The sequence below is a fragment of the Mastigoproctus giganteus genome, chromosome 11 (genome assembly GCF_048544385.1).
Source record: "Mastigoproctus giganteus isolate SK-2022 chromosome 11, ASM4854438v1, whole genome shotgun sequence".
Lineage (NCBI taxonomy): Eukaryota > Metazoa > Arthropoda > Arachnida > Uropygi > Thelyphonidae > Mastigoproctus > Mastigoproctus giganteus.
The window spans coordinates 78,587,557-78,606,903 of NC_143585.1; the positions used below are offsets into that span (position 1 = coordinate 78,587,557).

The window sequence follows — 19,347 nt, forward strand, 5'->3', positions numbered from 1 at the left end:
TACTTGTGAAATCTGTAATCCAATTCTGCTGTGCTACTACGAACAAATATACTGTGACCTACAGACAACTGGATTTAAAGAAGTCTTTGCTTATTTTTCTTTGCATCCTTTGCAAAGATTTCTCATAATCTATCTTAGCTTGCCTAACAGCCTTTGTGACTTGATTGCAGACTAGTTTATGTCTACCATAGGCTTCTGTATCACCTGATAATTTATGCGTCCCATGCATTTTGTTTTTCTGCAACGAGTCTCAGTTTACTTGACGTTCATTTAGGTCCAAGTCTTGAACGGTATTGCTCGAGATCGACTAATTCGGTTGCCGTGTGAAGTATATAAAAAAAGTTTCTAAAATCCAGACGAGAATAAAATCTAGGCATTTTACGGAGGTTGTCAAAGAATAGCGATCAATGTGATAGTGACGAGGGCCTGCTCTGTCACCGCTGAATGCAGAGATTGTGATCAAGAACAAATGTGGGAAATTTAAACACAGCGTGAGAAAGGTGTACGGATAACCTCAATATCTCAGAAACAAGACGATTTTCAAGATGTCAGCCGTTTTTTTACGAAAGTGAGAGATGTTTCTGATTAACTGTCACCTGTGTCACTTAGTCGAAGACAGAGAAACAAACTTCCTCTTTGCTCCCATTCCTTATTTGCGTGCAAACCGAGAAGCCCTCATAGAAAGCAACACGGAGAATTATTCATCTCCAACGCCAACATGCAGATAAATAGTACTATTACATACGAAGGTGCTTGAAATTCAACACTCGCAGCGGGAAGGATTGCGACGTGCTTGACATGGGAGAGCAGTGGACTCCTGAGATAGGTTATGGGTTTCGGAAAGGCCTTTGCGTTCCAGTCAGCAGCGTCCGATAAGAAAGCTCTATCAGAGGCTGAGTTATTACGCCAATTATTAGAATCCCTTGTCACGTGTTTCAAGGTGGCTCGTGATACTGATGGGGGGGGGGGGATTTGCACGCACGCAAGCGGTACTTTCTTGAGTTTTTGTTTATTTTTGTACCGAAGTCTAATTTCAATGAAGTTTTTAATTCTTGGCGCATGAAAATAATTTTTTTTTTTAACTTTTGATAATTACATAAATTAAATGCACCCTTATTTAAAGTGAACTGTTTTTTTAAGGATTTAAAAAAGCGAAACGTTAGATGATTATTAATTAACGAATAGTACGGTGCAATGCGCTTCTAAAACAGTCGAGATATTTCTAAAGTTTTTTTTTAATTAGAAGTGAAACTGTTTCAAGGTAAGCATAAGTGGTAATTCGAAATTCTTAAGCTCTAATTTAAGACTGATTAGTATCACGAAATGCAATCAAATCGAAATTAAAAAAGGTATGTAAAAAGTTTGGATCGCAATATTTGGAATTCAGTGTCATTCTGTTATTTGAATACAACTTAGTTGTGAAGGGCGAGCTCTGTGCCTTTAATCCGGCTTAATTTCGTCACTGTCTAAATATTCAGGTTATTTACCTGAAGGGGATGTTGTGGCATTTAATGAGCTTGATAATAAAAATGTCTGGTGATTAACCTGTACTGCAGGTAAACCACAATCAGTGGTATTTAATAGGATACGTCTGCCCTACTGACAGACCTAAACCAATCCTTCTAAAAGTTTACAGAATTACTTATGGCACAATCATTATTAAAATCTGTTTATTGAGCCAATAAATACGGTCGGCATCCATTAATTAAATAATTAATTATTTACATCATATAGAACCTCCTAAAACATTACATAATAATTTTTTTATATACCGTAAATTTAACAAGGTGAAATCACATAACTAACATACAGAAATTTGGGTAACCTAAGCTTTAATAGTCCATGCAAGGCTTCAACAGTCCACCATATGCGAACCTTGGCCTCTTCAGTAGTTGGATCTCTTGGGCTCTTTCCACTGAGCAGTAGATCTCACAGTTCAATCAACATGAAGGTTTCCTGCAGTTTTTCCGATCTGTATAATTTTGATTCGCAGCAATTGTTTAGGTCAAATCGGATTAGCTGAGGTCATGTATTCCTGCGAGCTCTTGGCGTAGCATCCACATTGCTCCATTGAGTTGCTATGAAATATGAGCCCCGCGTTAGGCCTAAGTCCTTGTGCATGGTGACTGGTGACTTTTCCTACAGATTCACTTGCATATAGATTTCTATGTTGTTCTTTAATCTTTTGTTCGTAAAAGTAATTTGAGTTTATTTAGCATGAATAAGTTCTAAACTGATGGATTCCAGATACCTTTCTAGTTGCCGTGTTTTCTGATTTACCGGTTGATTGCTATCATTATACTTCGAGGGCATGTATGTACGCATGTGTTCTTTGTAAAGGTGGCACCAGGAAAGTCAGTTCAAATCTGCCGTGCGATCATTGTGAAGATACAAACTCTGTAAAAAGGCCAAATGTGGATATATTGTTTGTGGAGTGTTATGTTAGGTTCTGTTAATGTGTTGTTTTGGCCTCTTTTGCAAGCAGAAAGCAGCGATTATCCGGAAGACTGCTCCTGATGCCTAATTCCTAGCCACGAGGAGGTGGGCCAACTCTACTATATTATTTACCGGCCCCGTAATAGGACAGCATCCTGCACTCACTAGAGGTAGTGCAATACCAGTGGATTCATACTTCGAGGACATAAATAATTAGTTTTTAACTTACTGTAACTACATACTGATTTATATGATTAAACTAGTGAGGCATGGAAAAAATCCAAGAGCGTGGTTGATTTTATACACTTTTTTTTTTTTTTTTTTAAGTTTTTGGATAAAGCAAGAAAAGTTGATAAATGAAGCTTTACTGAAAATGCGAGCCTTTGTACACGAGCGCGGAGCTGTACAGATTTTTTCATGGTTTTGCAATTTTCCAATTAAAAAACAATTATGCAAATACAGATCGAAAGTGAATACCACACTAATGTCACTTCAATAGATATTTCAATTTTTGATGGGGGGGGGGGTGATTCAAAATACGTAATGTATAATATACATAAAACAATTCACACGGAGAACAAAACAACGATCACAAAATGCCCGTTGGACCTTCGAAGTTTATTTCTTATTTAATGACATTCTAAATAAAAATCAAAATTATGTGACATTATGATGTATATCTGTGGGTATGCTAGCATGGTGATGGCTTAATGAATAACACATACATTTCACGAACAAATACAAGCATGAGAACAAAAGTAGGTGAAAGGACACTTACCTGTTCAGGCTTCAGACCAGGTGGTACCCAAGTGTATTCTTCTAGGGCACAACCACTGTCATCGTCAGACTGCGACTGCCGCTGTAAGACATCGTTGCTGTTCGGAAATATCAGCGGGGTCTTCTGAGGACGATCACATTCGGCCATGGGAGTAAGAGGACACGTGCCAATGTGGTCCTCGCGGGGTGATTTGCAATTCCGACATACCTTCCTATAACAAAAAAAGATAATGAAAGAAGGGTTTTAGTCAGAATATTCAAACATTAATTCCCCCACTCCCACAAACAAACTTTTGAAATCATTAAATATATGCCAGTTTATTTAATTTTGGAATTTGATTAAATAAATATAAATTTTTAGTAATTTATTTAAATTATTTTAATGAAGTCAATTAGGTTTACAAAATTATTTTTCCTGAAATCGTCGATCTGACGTCATTTGTTGCATTTTACTGAAAAATACAATATAATAATAAAAATCTTAGTTAATTAGTTTACTAATTATTTTAATTTTTTTATATTTTGTTATTTCAAATATTATTTGAATTCTTAACATTTAGGTAAATTAGGTTTAATTTAATAATTAAAACCCAGATTTCTTGAGATATATTTCAGTTATAGTAGGACAGACAAGGTGGCTCGAGTGGCGAGCACTCGTTCATTTAAATTTCTGTTTAAGCTCCAGTATGGCCGCAATGGGTCAGAGGAGTTAACGTAGATATAAAACGGTATTTAGCAATCACGTGAACTGGAACCACTTGGCTACCTCAGGTCTATAAAATTCAGCAGCATATCTTTATCATTGCATCACATTAGTTTCAAGCTTTAGTACAGTAATATAATTTACTATCTTCAAGGCAGCTTATAAACTAATTTTAGCTACTATATTAGGTGTTTTTTTTAATGAAAATCTCAAGCACGAAAGGTATCAAAACCTATAGTACTTAGTACCGTGTATGGGTTGAGGGAGGTAATGCCGAAAACTTTGCTCTAGAGACTTAACATGAGAGAGAGAGAGAATCTTTATTACCCTTCACGGCCATAAAGCCAGGGGCTTACAGTTTCCCAAACTTCCGGGAAAATTTAACTATTTACAAAACGGTAATTTTACAAAGAAAACATATTTTAATACAAAGGAGAGAACTCCTTACGAGAGTTAAGTCTGATTGAGCTGGCTTAACATCGAGATAAGAGCACCAGCTCAATCAGACAGGAACAGATGCAAGGTATACATCAGTCATTGCTGATTAGTCCTACTAGTCATAATTTTTTTCCGGTAAGTCCGGTCAGCAGCGAATTTGTTCAGGTCGGCGTCCAGTGCCTGGGTTTGCTTGAGCATCTGCTGAGGAAGGAACCTGTCCGAGAGATGGAGTCGTGCTGAATCCGAGTAGAGCTCGGGATTGGCCCTAAGGGCAGCAGGGTGGACCCTCCAGCCACAGGTATCCCAGAATGAAGGTGTTGCCATTATGCCTGTTATCATCTTGACTGTTGCTAGGAGGCGTTGGTCGTCGACTAAGGTGGGAAGCCGTGGAATTCCGAAAGAGTTGGCAAGCTGTGTGGTACGAATCAGAGCTGGAAGGTTGTGCTTCCTGTTGGCCCACTTTAGGAGCCAGAATTCTGTGGCAAAGAGTGGTTTCTTTATTGACGGTGCCGCTGACGCCCAAATTTCAGCACCATAGAGTAAAGGTGGAAAGATAACTGTTCTTATGTACCTCACGGTTATCTTTTTATCTGTGATATGAAGGAGATGTTGTTTTGCTATCCACCGGAGTCTTGAAGCACGTGTGAGGAGCATGTCCATGTGGGCGTTGAATCGAAGTTTTGGGTCGAATACAACGCCCAGATCACGATGGCTGGACACAATTGGGATGAGGGTGTTGCCGACCGAAGGCTGGAGAGAAGGAGTTTGCTTCAATGAATACACTATGAATTCGGACTTAGCAGGATTGATCTTGAGCCCAAACTGGCAGAGGTAAGATGTGACTGTGGTGAGAATGTTGTTAATTTTCACTTTTACCAGATCTAGGTCTTGACCGGGGATGATGGGAGTGAGTATGTTTCACCACTTCAAGCCTTCAATAAGCAAAGTGGTGGTATTGCACCGGTTGATGAGTCATCTGCCACCTAGTGTTAATATTAGTACTAGCATTATATTATGTTATAAAATGTTATTAGTGTTTTTTTTTTATATATATATATATATATATATATATATATATATATATATATATATATATATATATAAAAATAAAAAAGTAATAGTCACCGTATATATATATAAAATTTTCTAAACATGTAGTTCTCGGAATTGATGATAAAACATCAACTATTCCTTGCAGGAAAGCTTGTAAAACTTACTGAAGTTTTCTTTTGGAATTATAAATATTATTTATATCTTTCACTGTTTAAGTTTTCAGGGTTTCACAGTTAATTTTCATACAGGAATGTTATCTTGCTAGGCTGTTCTGAAATGTAGTCAACAGTTTTCTTTAATAAAGATACTTGAATATCATCCAACTGTGCAACCAGACTGCACAGTTGGCCGGCGGCAATGGTATCATGGCTTTGGAGATGTTTTCATGGACATCACTGGACCCCCCTCATTTCCACTGAACACACTCTCGCCTCCAGATCCTATCTCCGCATTGTTTCGGACAAAGCTTTGCCCTCGTGGTGACCGTGTATCGAGATGGCACTGGACGCTTTAAACAAGACAACGTACCATAAGGCCCACATTGTGCAGATGGTTCTAGGATCACGTGCAAGCATTTTGTGCGATCCCTTATTTGTGCCGCCAAATTCCCAACATCAAACATTTGTGGGATGCGGTGGAACGCAGCATTCGCCATTCTACGCCAGTGTCTCGCTCCGTTACCGAACTTCGGGACGTCCTTCTGTCCAGGATAGCTGAGAACACCTTCTGCGTTCTCGTGGAGTCATGCCACGCTGGGTGCAAGTGGCTATCAGGGCGAAAGGTGGCCTAACACTGAGGCAGGTAGCCATAATATTTTGGCTCATGAGCTTGCTTCCCTGCATTATTTGCCACTACTAATACCACCCCGAAAAGGAAGTAATAACACAAATATTTTTGTATTTTAGAAAATGTTTCGCATTAACGATTCATCCACTTTTCCGATTTTTAAAAGGACATATTAGGAATACATCCCCTACACCACAAAAGGTGTGATGATATTTTTACAGCTTGAGAAGTAATAATGTTTTCAGTCTGTTTTTTCCCCCTCCCAATTACTTATCATAATCAGTTTTTGGATTATTATCTCACCCAGAAATATGTAAGAAAATATTTCAGCTGAACCTGTATATGTTATTTGAAGTCCAGTGTACAACCTTGCAGAAATCCGTGAAACAACAATTTAATATAAAAGTACTAAGGACATTCATGAAAAATGTTTGTCTCGTTTTGATAATCATACGCAATTCGTACAAAAACCACATCTTTGAAAACGCTGTATATCCTCGCATGCAGAGCAGTGGTTGTAAGGTTCATTCATTCAAAATCGCATAAATAAAAATGCGAACATCAAAGCGGAATTTTGAGAAATTATCAAGATTAACTAGAACCAAACAAATGAATAATTTCATGATTATTAACCCCCTTTTCGTGAAATAGATTACAGTTCATGACACACTAAAAAAAAAAAAACCACATACAAAAGATATCATTCCATATGATGAAAAGATTCCGTGTATTCAAGAAGTTGGACATCTTCAGTGTTTATTATAAATTTTTATAATTTGAGTTTTTCACAATTTTAAATTGCTTGTTGCATCACAAGATGAATAATTCGCTTACCTATAAGAATCCCACTATTACGGAGGGGGAGGGCTGTAAAGCATATAACTCAATTTGCACTCGCTGTTCGTGCGGTCCATGGTAGAACGGTTGTAATGTGCTTGTTCGCCGAGTGAAAGGGCCTGGGTTCGAATCCAGCAGAAGGTATTCAGGAAGTTTTCCTGCCTTCTTCCACTCGGTGCTGAGTTATCCGATCTCTTTCCGTGGAGTGAGATTTCTCCCCGGGTACTCCGGTTTCCCCTCGCGGAAAGCTGTTTATAATTACAACCAAAATATAAAGATATGGAAAATTTCAATGTAGCTGCATCAAAACTGATTTTTCAAGTCAGTTTAAATATAACCCAATAATAGCTATGTTATAAGATTCTTTGAATTTAACAGAATGGAAATAAGAGGGGGAAACACTTGTTTGTGCACTAATCTTGGATATTCATAGTTTCCCCATACCTAAAGTGGTTATATTTTCTGTAACCCAAACCGAAGAGCTTCGTTATAACAAGATATCCGATTCAGAAAGGGGGGGGGAAGGAAATCAAGACACTAAACTTATATATATAAATAAAAGCTTGAATCATCGTTTATCGATTGAAAACTGCATTGTAACTCAAAAAGAGCTAACATATCTGGATGAAAATCGAAACTGCAAGCGTTCAAAACATTAGAGAGGATTATACAAAGTTCAACAGTTGTTTAATTGTTAATATCAAGCCCAACCGCCATGAGCATTAGAAAATTTCGTTTCACAAATTACACTTCATCTTTCTTTTTAAGTCTTAGTTGCTTAATAAATCTGAACCTTCTGTTGCAGGAGTGCATTCGGTTTTTATCTGGTATAGCCTCAACTCTCTCTCTCTCTCTCTCTCTCTCTCTCTCTCTCTCTCTCTCTCTCTCTTCCTTCAATAAAAAAAACATTGGAAAATACGGAATACTCAAATCTGCTTCATTAAGGCTAAAACCGTTAAATTGACTATTATGTAGATATGAACACAGCATTTTTTCCCCTGTAGGAACGAGCTGAAATGGCGCCCTAAATCCGCTATTTACCAACTTAAAAAAAAAAAAAAAACAGCTTTAATAAATAATCATTTTATTGACGCATTGTAGTCATGCCCTTTACGGTCCTAAGGGCAAAAAAAAAAAAAAAAAAAAAAAAAAAAAAGCTATCAACGATTAATTAGATGAGATGATTTTACGAGTTACGGAAATTGTTTGCGAGAGTCAGAATCATCTGCTCTTTCCCAGTCCTAGTTGGTTACCAATTTTTTCTGGTGTTGAAGTTCTTCATTGGCTAAAGACTACTGTTTTTCAGCATAAGGATTTGTCAATAGGCTTAACTCGTTCCTATAAACACTTATTTTCTTATCACAAATTTGTGTTTGTTTAGGAGCATATTTATAGCAAATGGGGCTCAATCAACAGGTGGTAGATGACTTTCATCAACCGGTGAAATACCACCACTTTGCTTATTGGAGGCTTGAAGTGGTGAAACCCATGTTTAGTCCTCTAGAGCAAAGTTTCCGGCATCCCCTTCAACCCATGCACGGTACTAAGTACTATAGGTTTTGATACCTTTCGTGTTTGGGGTTTTCATAAAAAAAAAAAAAAAAAAAAAAGCCGTGCTATTAATTCAATTTTACAATATTTTTTTATAGTTTTTTTAAGTTACAAAGGTAATCAATGAACCCCCCCCCCCCCCACTGCAACTGATACAGGGTGTTGCACGCTTGACAGTCGAGCTGTTCAATATGGATTTCTTACTGTCGCGATCTCAAGAACGATCTCATAAACGGCTAAAGTATGTATCCAAGCGAATATTTCAAAACAGGATCTCATGTTCCGTTTTTGAGATTGCTTAGATACAGACTTTAGTTTCTACTACTGCCGTATCTTAAATTTTTAGTCGCACTAATTATACCTAGGAATCTATATTTGCATTATGAAAATTTCCGCTTAGAATTCAAAGCGGAGTATTGGGTATTTCGAAAGGTGAAAATTCTAATCCATTTTAGAGAACAGTTCTCGCTTCCCCAAATGAAATATCTCTTTTCTATACTATATTTCGTACTATATTACAGCAGTTCTCGACATGGTTTCAACCCCCGCTGCCGAGGGTTGCAACCATCAGTGGGCACCCAATAATATTCTGAAGGGGGATATTATAACGGCCAGAAAGGTGGAGGGGTTGCAGAACGGTCTCCGATTTTATTTTTGTCCAAAGGGGATCGCACAAAGGAAAGATAGAGTACCGTTGTGTTTACTTACAACACAAGCTGGCTAAACATTTTATAAAAAAAATTTTCTTTGAAAGCGTGGTAAATTTTCGTGAAAGTTTGATGCATAGAGTACGATTACATGGAATAACTTAGTATATTAAATGATATATTTTTCGAGTATTTTTGCAACCTTGGAAAGTTTTTGTCGAACAGTGATAATACTGATGGCTGAGATCAGATGCCAGCTAACGCCATAGAACGAAAGAGGGAACATGAGAATAGCAACTGACCATGACGACAGAAAGTTATTCGGAGATGTAAACCAGCGGTGAACTGATAATGTAATGATCACAATGAAAGCTGCTTGAAGATTTGTTTAATTTCTGAGTACAAGAAGATGCTTCACTGCTTGATGTTTGGTGGTTGTAAGGAAGTGCACACCTATCGCTGCAGTTCGTCCAGAAAACTTAACCTGATCACGTGTTTATTCTCCAAGAACTGGAATGTATTAACAATCCTCGGGTTCCCTTTAAGCTGGGAGTAAATCAATACCTAAAACGTCGGCAATGCACTTGTTCAAGCTAAGACGGATAGCAACGACAGGCAAAAACTAATGAATACTCAGTAGTTGCATGGGGTGAGTAATTTAAGAGGACGACGAATGCAGAAATAGAGAGCGAACGAACGAGAGAGCAATGCCGCGGGACAGGCACATAAGGAGAACCCACCTCGTAGTGACAGCATTATAATTTGGATTAGGGAAAACTATGGTCCGTCATAAATTATTGTAATTGGTAGCTGAAAATAGGCTTAGCAACTTCTAAGAGGATTTTTCAAGGAGACGACTCAGAAGGCTTAGTCATAGAAAAAACAGAATAAAAACTTGAGTACCTCAATCAATCTTCATGACTGTAAATGGAGGACAAATTTTCGACCGTAAATGTACTTTCAGAATGTTGTTTTTTTTTTTTTCTTCATCAGTCTTCCTTCTCCAAAAGCATTCACTAAATTTATTCCAAGAACTGTAATGTCAAGAATACAACCTTTCAGCACCTTAGGCACCTGTAAGAAAATGAACAACAGGTCGATCTACACAGGAAGTCTCAGTGAAGTCGATGGCCTAAAGAAATAATATAAAACGTCCCATCTCTCATCGAATTTACTATGAATGAACTGGACAATAGTGGGTTCCACTTGCCCACATTTGTCCCTTTTATATGGCAGACGGGTAACTCGACAACTAATTTCAGGTATATCTTTTCAGCATCTAGCATCCCGCCGATCCCACAATAATTAGCGTGACGTAGCTACAATAGTCTTTGAGAGAGGTGTCAAGATGGCGACGGACCGTGAAGCCCTTAGTGACTGCCGACAGACTTGTAATTGGATTGGTGAAGAGACACTCTACAACCCTTTAATTAAGTTGCAGGGAAAGAAGCAGTTTTTTAAACGAATATTTTCTTATTACTTGAGAACAAGGCCCGGATGTTTATAAAAATACATACATACATTTGCGAATTTTTTTTAATGTTTTTCATTGCACAGAAAAAAATTAAATAAAAAACCTGTAGCCTCAAGATGTATATAGATAGAATTCTCTGCATGCGCTTATCTCCAATGCTTGATTCTGATGCCATCATTTTGGAGATATAGCTTAGGTAAGGTTTCGTTTTATTATAGGAAGACTAAAGATAATGTTTACCTCTTTAGTTGGTGTTGGCAACTGCGCATGGCTTTCCCTTATATTTTCTCCGAATTCGTTTAAAAAGACAATACCATATTAATCTACAATCGACACAACCGGAGAATTAAGGTGAGAGTGACATTTCATGGAATGACTACGTTCTGTACTGTCGTTAAATAGCATAGTATTACTTAACGTAAATATTAACAAGAAATCTCACGAGTCATTACAGCATCGACGAAAAATCTAAAGTTCCTCATACTTGAGGGTGGAGGAAAATCTACGTTGTTTTCAAAATTTCTGAAGTACATGATGACCTTACCAAAAATATTAGAGACAAATCTTATTGATATCACATTACCCCATTCCACTCTTCCAAAGGTCGATGGAACAATAGAATGGTGTTATGTGATCAGACCAATGCGATTCCACACTTTACTACTGAAGAATAATGGCGTGCATGTAGCCACAAGAAACAACGGTTCCAGAGTTCATCATGCCTTCTGTCGAGGTTTGTCATGATAGTATAATATTTTCGTTGTATGGCACTTTGTTTTCGTATCATCCTTGAGGACCGTGAACTTTCCAATGTAATCAGGACGCGGGTCATCATCATAAACTGTTCGGGAGGGGAACTGTAAAGTGTATTTAGGGTCTAACGGCACCAGGGGTTCCCCCTATCTCCGCGTAGTATTCATTGTCGTGTGTTACAGTATGTTGTAAAGGCCAGAGATTTAAAAATGTATGGATATTATAAGTGTAATGTCATGTACCGTTGTTCTTCTGACCTTTTAGCCGTTGGGCCCCTAACGGGACACACCATTCCCACACTAAGCCCCGTGGAGGCAAGTCAGATACATCAGTATTTTTATATAGTACTCTACTCTGGCAGGTCCTGCCTAATTTTCTGAGATTTCAGTGGCTAGGACTTAATAAAATCTTGGGGAGACGCTGGAATTGAAAAAGTCAAAACGTTAATGAGCGCAGTTGAATTTCACGTAGTTAAATTTAGACGTGTGGAGCGTACGCCAGTGTATAGGTAGAGTAAGGGGGGTAGATTGAAGACTGGGGAAAGAGAAACATGGGGGAGAAGAGAAGACCCTGAGGGGAAGTAAAGTGTGTTTAGGGTCAAGCGGCACTAGGGGTTTCCCCCATAGCGTTTTTTACTTTATGGGTTTACCAGTTGACTGGAAATCCAGAGATTTAAAAGTGTATGGGGTGTCATGTACACTAACGGATACAATGCAGTGTCATGTACCGTTGTTCTTCTGGTCCTTTAGCCGTTGGAACTGAACCCCTGCTGAGGCCCAATGTTGCCCCCCTTTCGCTCCGTGGAGGTAGACCAGGTACCCAGTGGTCAATAGTTCATTTTGGCAGGTCCTGCCACCTAATTTCCTGAGATTTCAGTGGCAAGGCCCTTAAAAAAATGGGGGAAGGCAAGTCCACATGTATGTACATACATGCATAAGCATACACATCAATTGGTGTAGGTTAGTTCGCGTGGTGAAGGCGCTAGAAAGAGAAGCCGAGAGTTTTGGGCAAAATTTATTTTGATGGTTAAATTTGGATTGTGTGGGGCTTTCGCCTGCGTATATTAGATTTGGGGGAATATAATCAGAGATAAGGAGCCGATAGAGAAGGTAGCTCCAGTTTGCAGTGGGGCATGCCCATGCCCCACCAGAAAGGAGAGAAGAGTGGCGGGGGTCAGGATACGGCAAGCCGTCTCCTCTCCCCCTCCGTGGAAGGGGAGGAATAGTGGACCAGACAAGGGAGCTGGCCCAGATCACCAATAGGGCGTGAACGCCTATGGCTGCAAGTGGTCGTCTATCGTCAGTGGCCTACCATCCAGCACTGATGGAGGTCGTTCAGGCTTTCTAGTCAGGTCCCTATAACGATTGTGCAGGTTCTTCATCTTTTGTTGGGAGTCGTTCATGGGACTGAGTCCTGTCCGTGTGTCATTTAGTTGGGAAGGATTTTCATCTGCGTTGAAAGTCCAATTTGTCCATTTGGTGTCTGTGCAGTGCGACAGCTGCTTGGTCATTAGTCTTTGTAGATTGGACAATGCCCCAGCTGTGGGTTAAAAGTGTCAGATCTTTACTACCACTGTTCGTGGAATTTTTTTTTTTTTTTTTTTTTAGTTAGTTGTTGGCGCATCGGCTTCTGTGGCCATAATGCACTTCCCAAGGTTTTTGCAGTACTCTGATCCAAGCCCGAGGCGGGATACGAACCCGCGACTTTTCGGTTGCCAGGCAGGCACTTTACCCACCCGGCTAGCCCGGTCGGCATGTGTTCCCGTCGTAGCGTCTTTACATGTTCGTTTCTGTGCTGTGGTCCATCCTGGGATGTGTAGAGTCATCTGCACGCTACAGGTTGGACTTGTCTTTGGTAGTCGTGGTTTCTCCGTGGGTCTTATGGCCTGTCCGGGAGTTAAGGTCAGGATGTTTGGATCCTGAAGGAAAATGGAATATGCCACGAGGAACAGTGTCATTATTCATAAGTCAAGGATTGTGTAGGGATAGTTTGAAGAGCACGAACACGTGTGGCACCATTCTTTTACCCCATAACCCCAGGATTCCAATCCAATCCAACAAAGAACGCCTGCATCTTGGACTGCTCCTCTAATATTTGGTGAGAAGGGCATTTTAAAATAATGATATTTACTTACTTCTCGAATAATTTCAATTCATTATACAGACTTTTTCTTTTTTAAATTACTCAGTTTTCTTCATTCGATTAGGACATCTTACGTCTTTTAAAAATTCTTATTTTCTTGGAAATTTTTTTTTATCTGAAAATATTCATATCAGATTTATATTCAGATATTATTCCAGATTCATAAAAAAAAAAGGTAAAGTGCAGCCATTATCAACCCACTGCAGGATGGAAGCCTCCTCAACAATTTATGCTGAGGGAAATGGACCTTAGTCTACCACGCTGGTCCAGTGCGGGTTGGCAGATCGACCGTATTCAGCAGTCAGGGGCTTGAACCCCGGTCTACTCAAAGAGCGTGTGCTTCTGCACTCCCGCTCCTGACCACTCGGCTACGGAGGCCGTGTTTCCAGATTCATATTCAGGTATTATTCATATCAGATAATTCCAGCACATTTTGCGTCAAGAATAACATCTCGTTTAATTTTTATTTAAATAATTATAATAATTATTAAATAATAATTTATTTAAACCTACAAAATACAGATATGGAATATTCGAATTTCACAAATAAAAATTTATTATTAAAATTTATTAATAAGATCTACAAAGCGGTAAAAATGTTTTTATTTAATAAGGTTAAATTCGAGGGCTTATTAATGATCATTGAACCAGATCTAGAAATTCAACATACCGCTTTTGTGGATTTGAAGGGGGTGAAAGAAAACACAGGAAATTTACGTAGTCAGAAAATTTATGCGAAAAACGAGAGTTGGGGGGGGGGGGGTATCATGTACATATGAACAAGAGACAGCGGAAGAGTAAACATGTTTCTCTCCATTACTATTTCAATTTGCCTTGTGTCAAAGCAAAGTGAAAAGTGCACACCGCCACACCACAACTCTTCCCTACGGATCTTCAATTTTCTCTCTTGAGTCACCGTGCAGGGCTCTGATCTTCCACCTCCCGCAGAGAAGCCTTTGACCTGTTAGCGTTCTCCACCGACAAGCTTCTACATTTGAATGTTCACACTGTTCAGTAACAACGTGCAGCAAAGTTGTAGAGCCAGATCGGCCAGTAGGAATTCAGTAAGAAAAAAAGACTTGCAGATATTTAGGTTTTAGGTCTCGAATCCATAACTTAAATCATCCTAAATCAGCGGACTAGAACGTTACTACCTTTGGTAAAATAAGGGTTCATATCCCGTTGACCACACGAGGAGCAAAATTTTTCATCTGGCAAACAAAGGAACTGCCCTCAGAACATTCGTATTTTACAGATAAGACACAACGACGTCGGATGGTTTGAGAGCCCTTGGCGATAATCTAAAATAACCCATCTAATCCAGAATTATACCTCTCCTATTTAAGAATGAACTTCTTAATATTTTTATCAATGTTTTCTTTTTTTTTTTTTTGGTAAAAACTTACGCTGAAACGAAATACGTTTCTACTTAAATTTAAAAAAAAAAAAAAAAAAAGTTTATTCATAGGATTGAAGAATTTGTCGAAATCAATGATTTCATTGTTTTTTTAATGCCCTAATCTTGTTTTCATTTTTTTTTTTTTTTAACATCGGGTGTTGAAATCTTTTTAACTTTGAATTACATGCTATTGTCCCAATATTAAAAACAGGATTAGAGGAATGACATTCAAAAAAAAGAAATTAGCTATTTCAAAATTACAGGTAATACAAAATTTGCTTGCAAGCTGCTTAGAAATTTCTAACATAATCGGCAACTTTGGAAAAAGAAGGTATCCAGGAGGGAAATGTTCCTCTGCATAGTAGCGAGTGGTAGTCATTATCGAACTAGATGGGGGGGAACCCTCCCTTCTTTTCCCCCACATGATGTCATTCTGAGATGGAATTCATTGGCAGTCTTACCTGCCTAGAGCAAACCCAGAAAGTAATGTGCCTAGAGTAGGGGGGGAAATGTCGTGCGTTCATACCGCACAACTTTCTATTCAAAATTTCCTTAAAGGCTGACTGCAGTAGAGAAATGTCGAGAGAAAAGGAATTTAGTGTCTGCACATCAAGTGGCACGTATTCTGGCTTCACTCTTAATAAGTCCGGGTTTACGACTACCCTCTGCTGCAACGTAATCACCTTCTTTAAGAAAAGCCTATTACAGAGGCCCCAACTAAGAGGCAATCCGCAGGGTAAAGTCGTTGACCCTGATCTGTCGGTGAAAAATCTTCGAGGTCACAGAATTTTGATGTGTGCTTTGTTCGCAATATTTAATGCTTTTCCACGCGGCTCTGGCTTCCATAAAAAACACTTTCAATACACACACACTGTATCTACTGTACTTCAGAACAACTCTGAAAGCATATCTGATCATTCTTGGGAAGTCATATGTAGGTGAATACCAGCTGTCTCATATTGTATAATCTTATTATAGTCAAATCCCCCCACCCAACCAGGACCTTTCACATCAATCATTGTATTATTAGCGCCGAATTAAAACGTTAATGTTTTATGTCCATTTTTCGTTACAGAGAGAGAGAGAGGCGGGGGATCTATTCAGAATCAGCTGTTCAAGCTTCAATTTTATTTCATTGTCTCGTTTACTCAGTCTCGGCCTATTCGCCGAGACTGAGTAAACAGGTCCTAAGAGGAGCAAGACTTTTCCATAGATTCCATCTCTCTTCCCCCCCCCCCCCCGGAAACAGACAAATTAGCTTTGGAGCGCACTAAGTTCAAGTGAAACAATGTTGGACTATTTAAACAAGAAAATACTTGCATACAATTTTTCAAATTAAGAGTACTTCAAGAAATGAAATCACTGAATATGTGTACGTGCGTGTGTTAAGCGCCAATGCAACTAAAGCTATGAAGTAACGTACAAGGCATTGACAAAATAATGGAAACACCTACATGTATCACTAATATGGTGTTGGGACATCCTTTCTTTTTAAAATAGCTTGTATCTACGTGGAAAAGATTCAAACAAACCTTGAACTTCTTAAGAGAAATACTAGATCCTTCATGGTGAAAGGCTTTAAGTTCCTTTAGTGATGAAGTGAAAGAAATCTGCTTCTTACTCTCTTCTCCAATTATCACCTTGAAATATCGTTTGTAGAAAACAATATTTGCACCATGGGATGAACCTGATCATTCACAATATCAAGGTAATCAGTGACAGTAATTCATCCATTCAGGATGACGATAGGACCTAGAGAATATCAAGATATTGCTGCCCAAGCCATTGTTGATCCTCCTCCATGTTTGACGGTTGGCACAAGAAATTCCGGATTATGAGCTTCCTTTGGCATTCGCCAAACGTAAACTCCTTGATATTGGAAAAAAGTGTGAATGATGATTCGTCTGAAAATATGACGTTCCCAATCAGTGAGTGCCCAGTTTTTGCGCTCCTTACACCATTGCATTCTCCTTTTAGCATTGCCACCATTGCATTGGCAGTAGCGGCTCTGTCATAAATTTCAGATTTATGAAGCCGAACTGTTTGCTAGAAACTAGACTGCTGAAACTCATTAAGTTCTGCAGTTATTTTTCAGGCAGCAGTTTGTTTTCTGGCTTCAATTATTTTCAGTGTCAGGCGGTCTCGTTCAGTCAGCTTCCATTTTCTGCCACAATTCGTCCTATCAGATTTTATTTTTCCGTACTTGTTGAATGTAAACGTCACTTTGGATACATTAAGCAAATCAGAAGTTTTAGTCACCGATGCCACTGCTAAACGTGCACCAGCAATTTGACCTCTTTGAAATTTAGAAGGTCGGTCATTTCCTTCGTGTATTTTTTTTTAATCACCTCTGAATAAACAGCTTTTATTCATAGTACTAACTGCAAAAAAAAAAACCCCTCAGTACATGTTCATAAATACGTCATACAGCTATTACAAAAACTACTACTACTTTCATTATTTTGTCCAACCCCTGTGTTATCGTGTCTGTAAATTGCATGTATTGGTGGCCGATTTGCCTATGAAATAAAAATTTCTCACATCACTGATGGGATTCGAACCCCGGCATTTTCTCCCTATTATATATTCTGATTATATCCACTGTGCTACCACGAGGGTGCACAGTGAACATAATTAAAAGACACCTAATATCAGAGTTAAACAATTGAAGATCTTAATTACTATGTAGTAATTAAGATCGTCAGTCGTTTAATTACTTATACTTTGTAGTAATTAAAATCTGCATACATTTAAGAATAATTTACACACAGAAAGCCCGACCTATTCCCCCTCCCTTTTTTTTTTTGCTGAAATTAACAGGATTTCACTACTCTGATCAAATAAAAAAAAAAATCTATATGAAAAAAATAAGGGACATCACACTATTAAAAGAAAAACGCTGCGTTATTTGATCAGGCTCTGTCTCAGTGAAGTTCCTCCGACATCCCCATGTGGAATGTTTCATGTCCACCAGAAAGTTGACAGGTGGTTATTGGACTCACCCTTTTATTTATTTTTTTTCGTTTAACTCGTCATTACAGATGTCGCCCTGCATACTCCCTCCTTGCATACAAGTTAAAGGCGTTCTCTACTTGCCTATTCTTGGACATCCAATCACACATAGCATCTACGAGAGATGCAGTCGGAGACGTCTATCTACCTGTCCTCTGTCATTCTTTCCTTTACTTAAATGCCAAAAGAACTTTTTTTTCTCCTTTTCAAAGGACCTGTTGACCTACTCGAATGATATACTTGTATAACGAATTCAATGATAGCAATCTATACTAAAATTAAGCAATCAGTTTAAAGGCAGCACAAACGTCTTTAGAGACCATGTGCTGTACATCTTTGATAATAAATGATGGAACACTTCCAGCGATATCACTGTTAGCTAAGAACAACCTTCCACAGCTAACATGGCTGAAATGCAACCTCGCACTGATATTTCAAAAGAAATATAAATGCATTTCTTTATCTTTGCAATATTTGCATGCGGACAAAAAAGATGAAACCGAAGAAATGCAATGGTAGTTATCAATTTTGTAAACGCAAGGTGGTGAGGTATTAGACAGTCATAAATCACATTCAAATCTAATTAAAATATCAGTAAAAGTGAAAGGAAAGAAGAGAGAAAAAAAAAAAAGATTTCGAAATCTTTCGACCCCAGGTGCTTCTACGCGGCTGGTACAGCCAATACGACTTATGGGAATTTTTTAAGGTGAATCAAATCGCATAAGAAACCGCACAAAAAACTGGAAAGCGGGGAAAAAAAATCTCAATGCAGATGGTCAGCAGATAAGTGCTGTCAAGTACTCCGATAGGAGAATGAGATTACCAGCATGACGGCTGAGTTTGCGATGGCATGAGGAAATTATACCGTGAAAGCATATGGCGTTTATTTCTTTTATAGTCTACATCGAGGGCGGGAGGAAAGAGGGGGAGGAATCTATTTTGGATCGTACCCTATCATCTTATAGTTCCAGAGATGTAAAAGTAGTTCTTCACAGATGGATTAAATGACGCAGCTTAATGGCTTCTTTACCCATTAAGGTGTTATCCAGATGGCATTTAGAACTTTTTGTTGCTGTTTTTTTTTAACGCTTTATGATAGCAAGAGAAATTTGAGAAATAAAAAATTGTTGGCAAGAGCCTATTAACTGAAGAAGTTCACGTTCCTTCAAGAAAACAACATTAAAGAAGTGCAGGTACAAAAAACCCATCCTAGAGATATGCAAGTCATAAGATTTCTCCAACCAATTATCGGCAATTAAAAGAAAGTCGGAAATTTTTCCATTAGAATGAGCAAACATATGGAAGTATCAAACTAGCCCTGTCAATATGAATTCATCTG

At 38.5% G+C, this 19,347-nt stretch overlaps 1 protein-coding gene across 2 annotated transcripts in view; it reads right to left on the reverse strand.

The window, feature by feature from the left end:
• Window positions 1-19,347, reverse strand: part of LOC150078163 (uncharacterized) — a 333,303-nt gene that overhangs the window by 76,172 nt on the left and 237,784 nt on the right. For both annotated transcript variants that reach the window (XM_090385417.1, XM_090385416.1), the window contains one exon: window positions 3,215-3,425. In XM_090385417.1, the coding sequence (XP_090241543.1) occupies window positions 3,215-3,425 (211 nt within the window). The remainder of the gene's footprint in view (window positions 1-3,214; window positions 3,426-19,347) is intronic.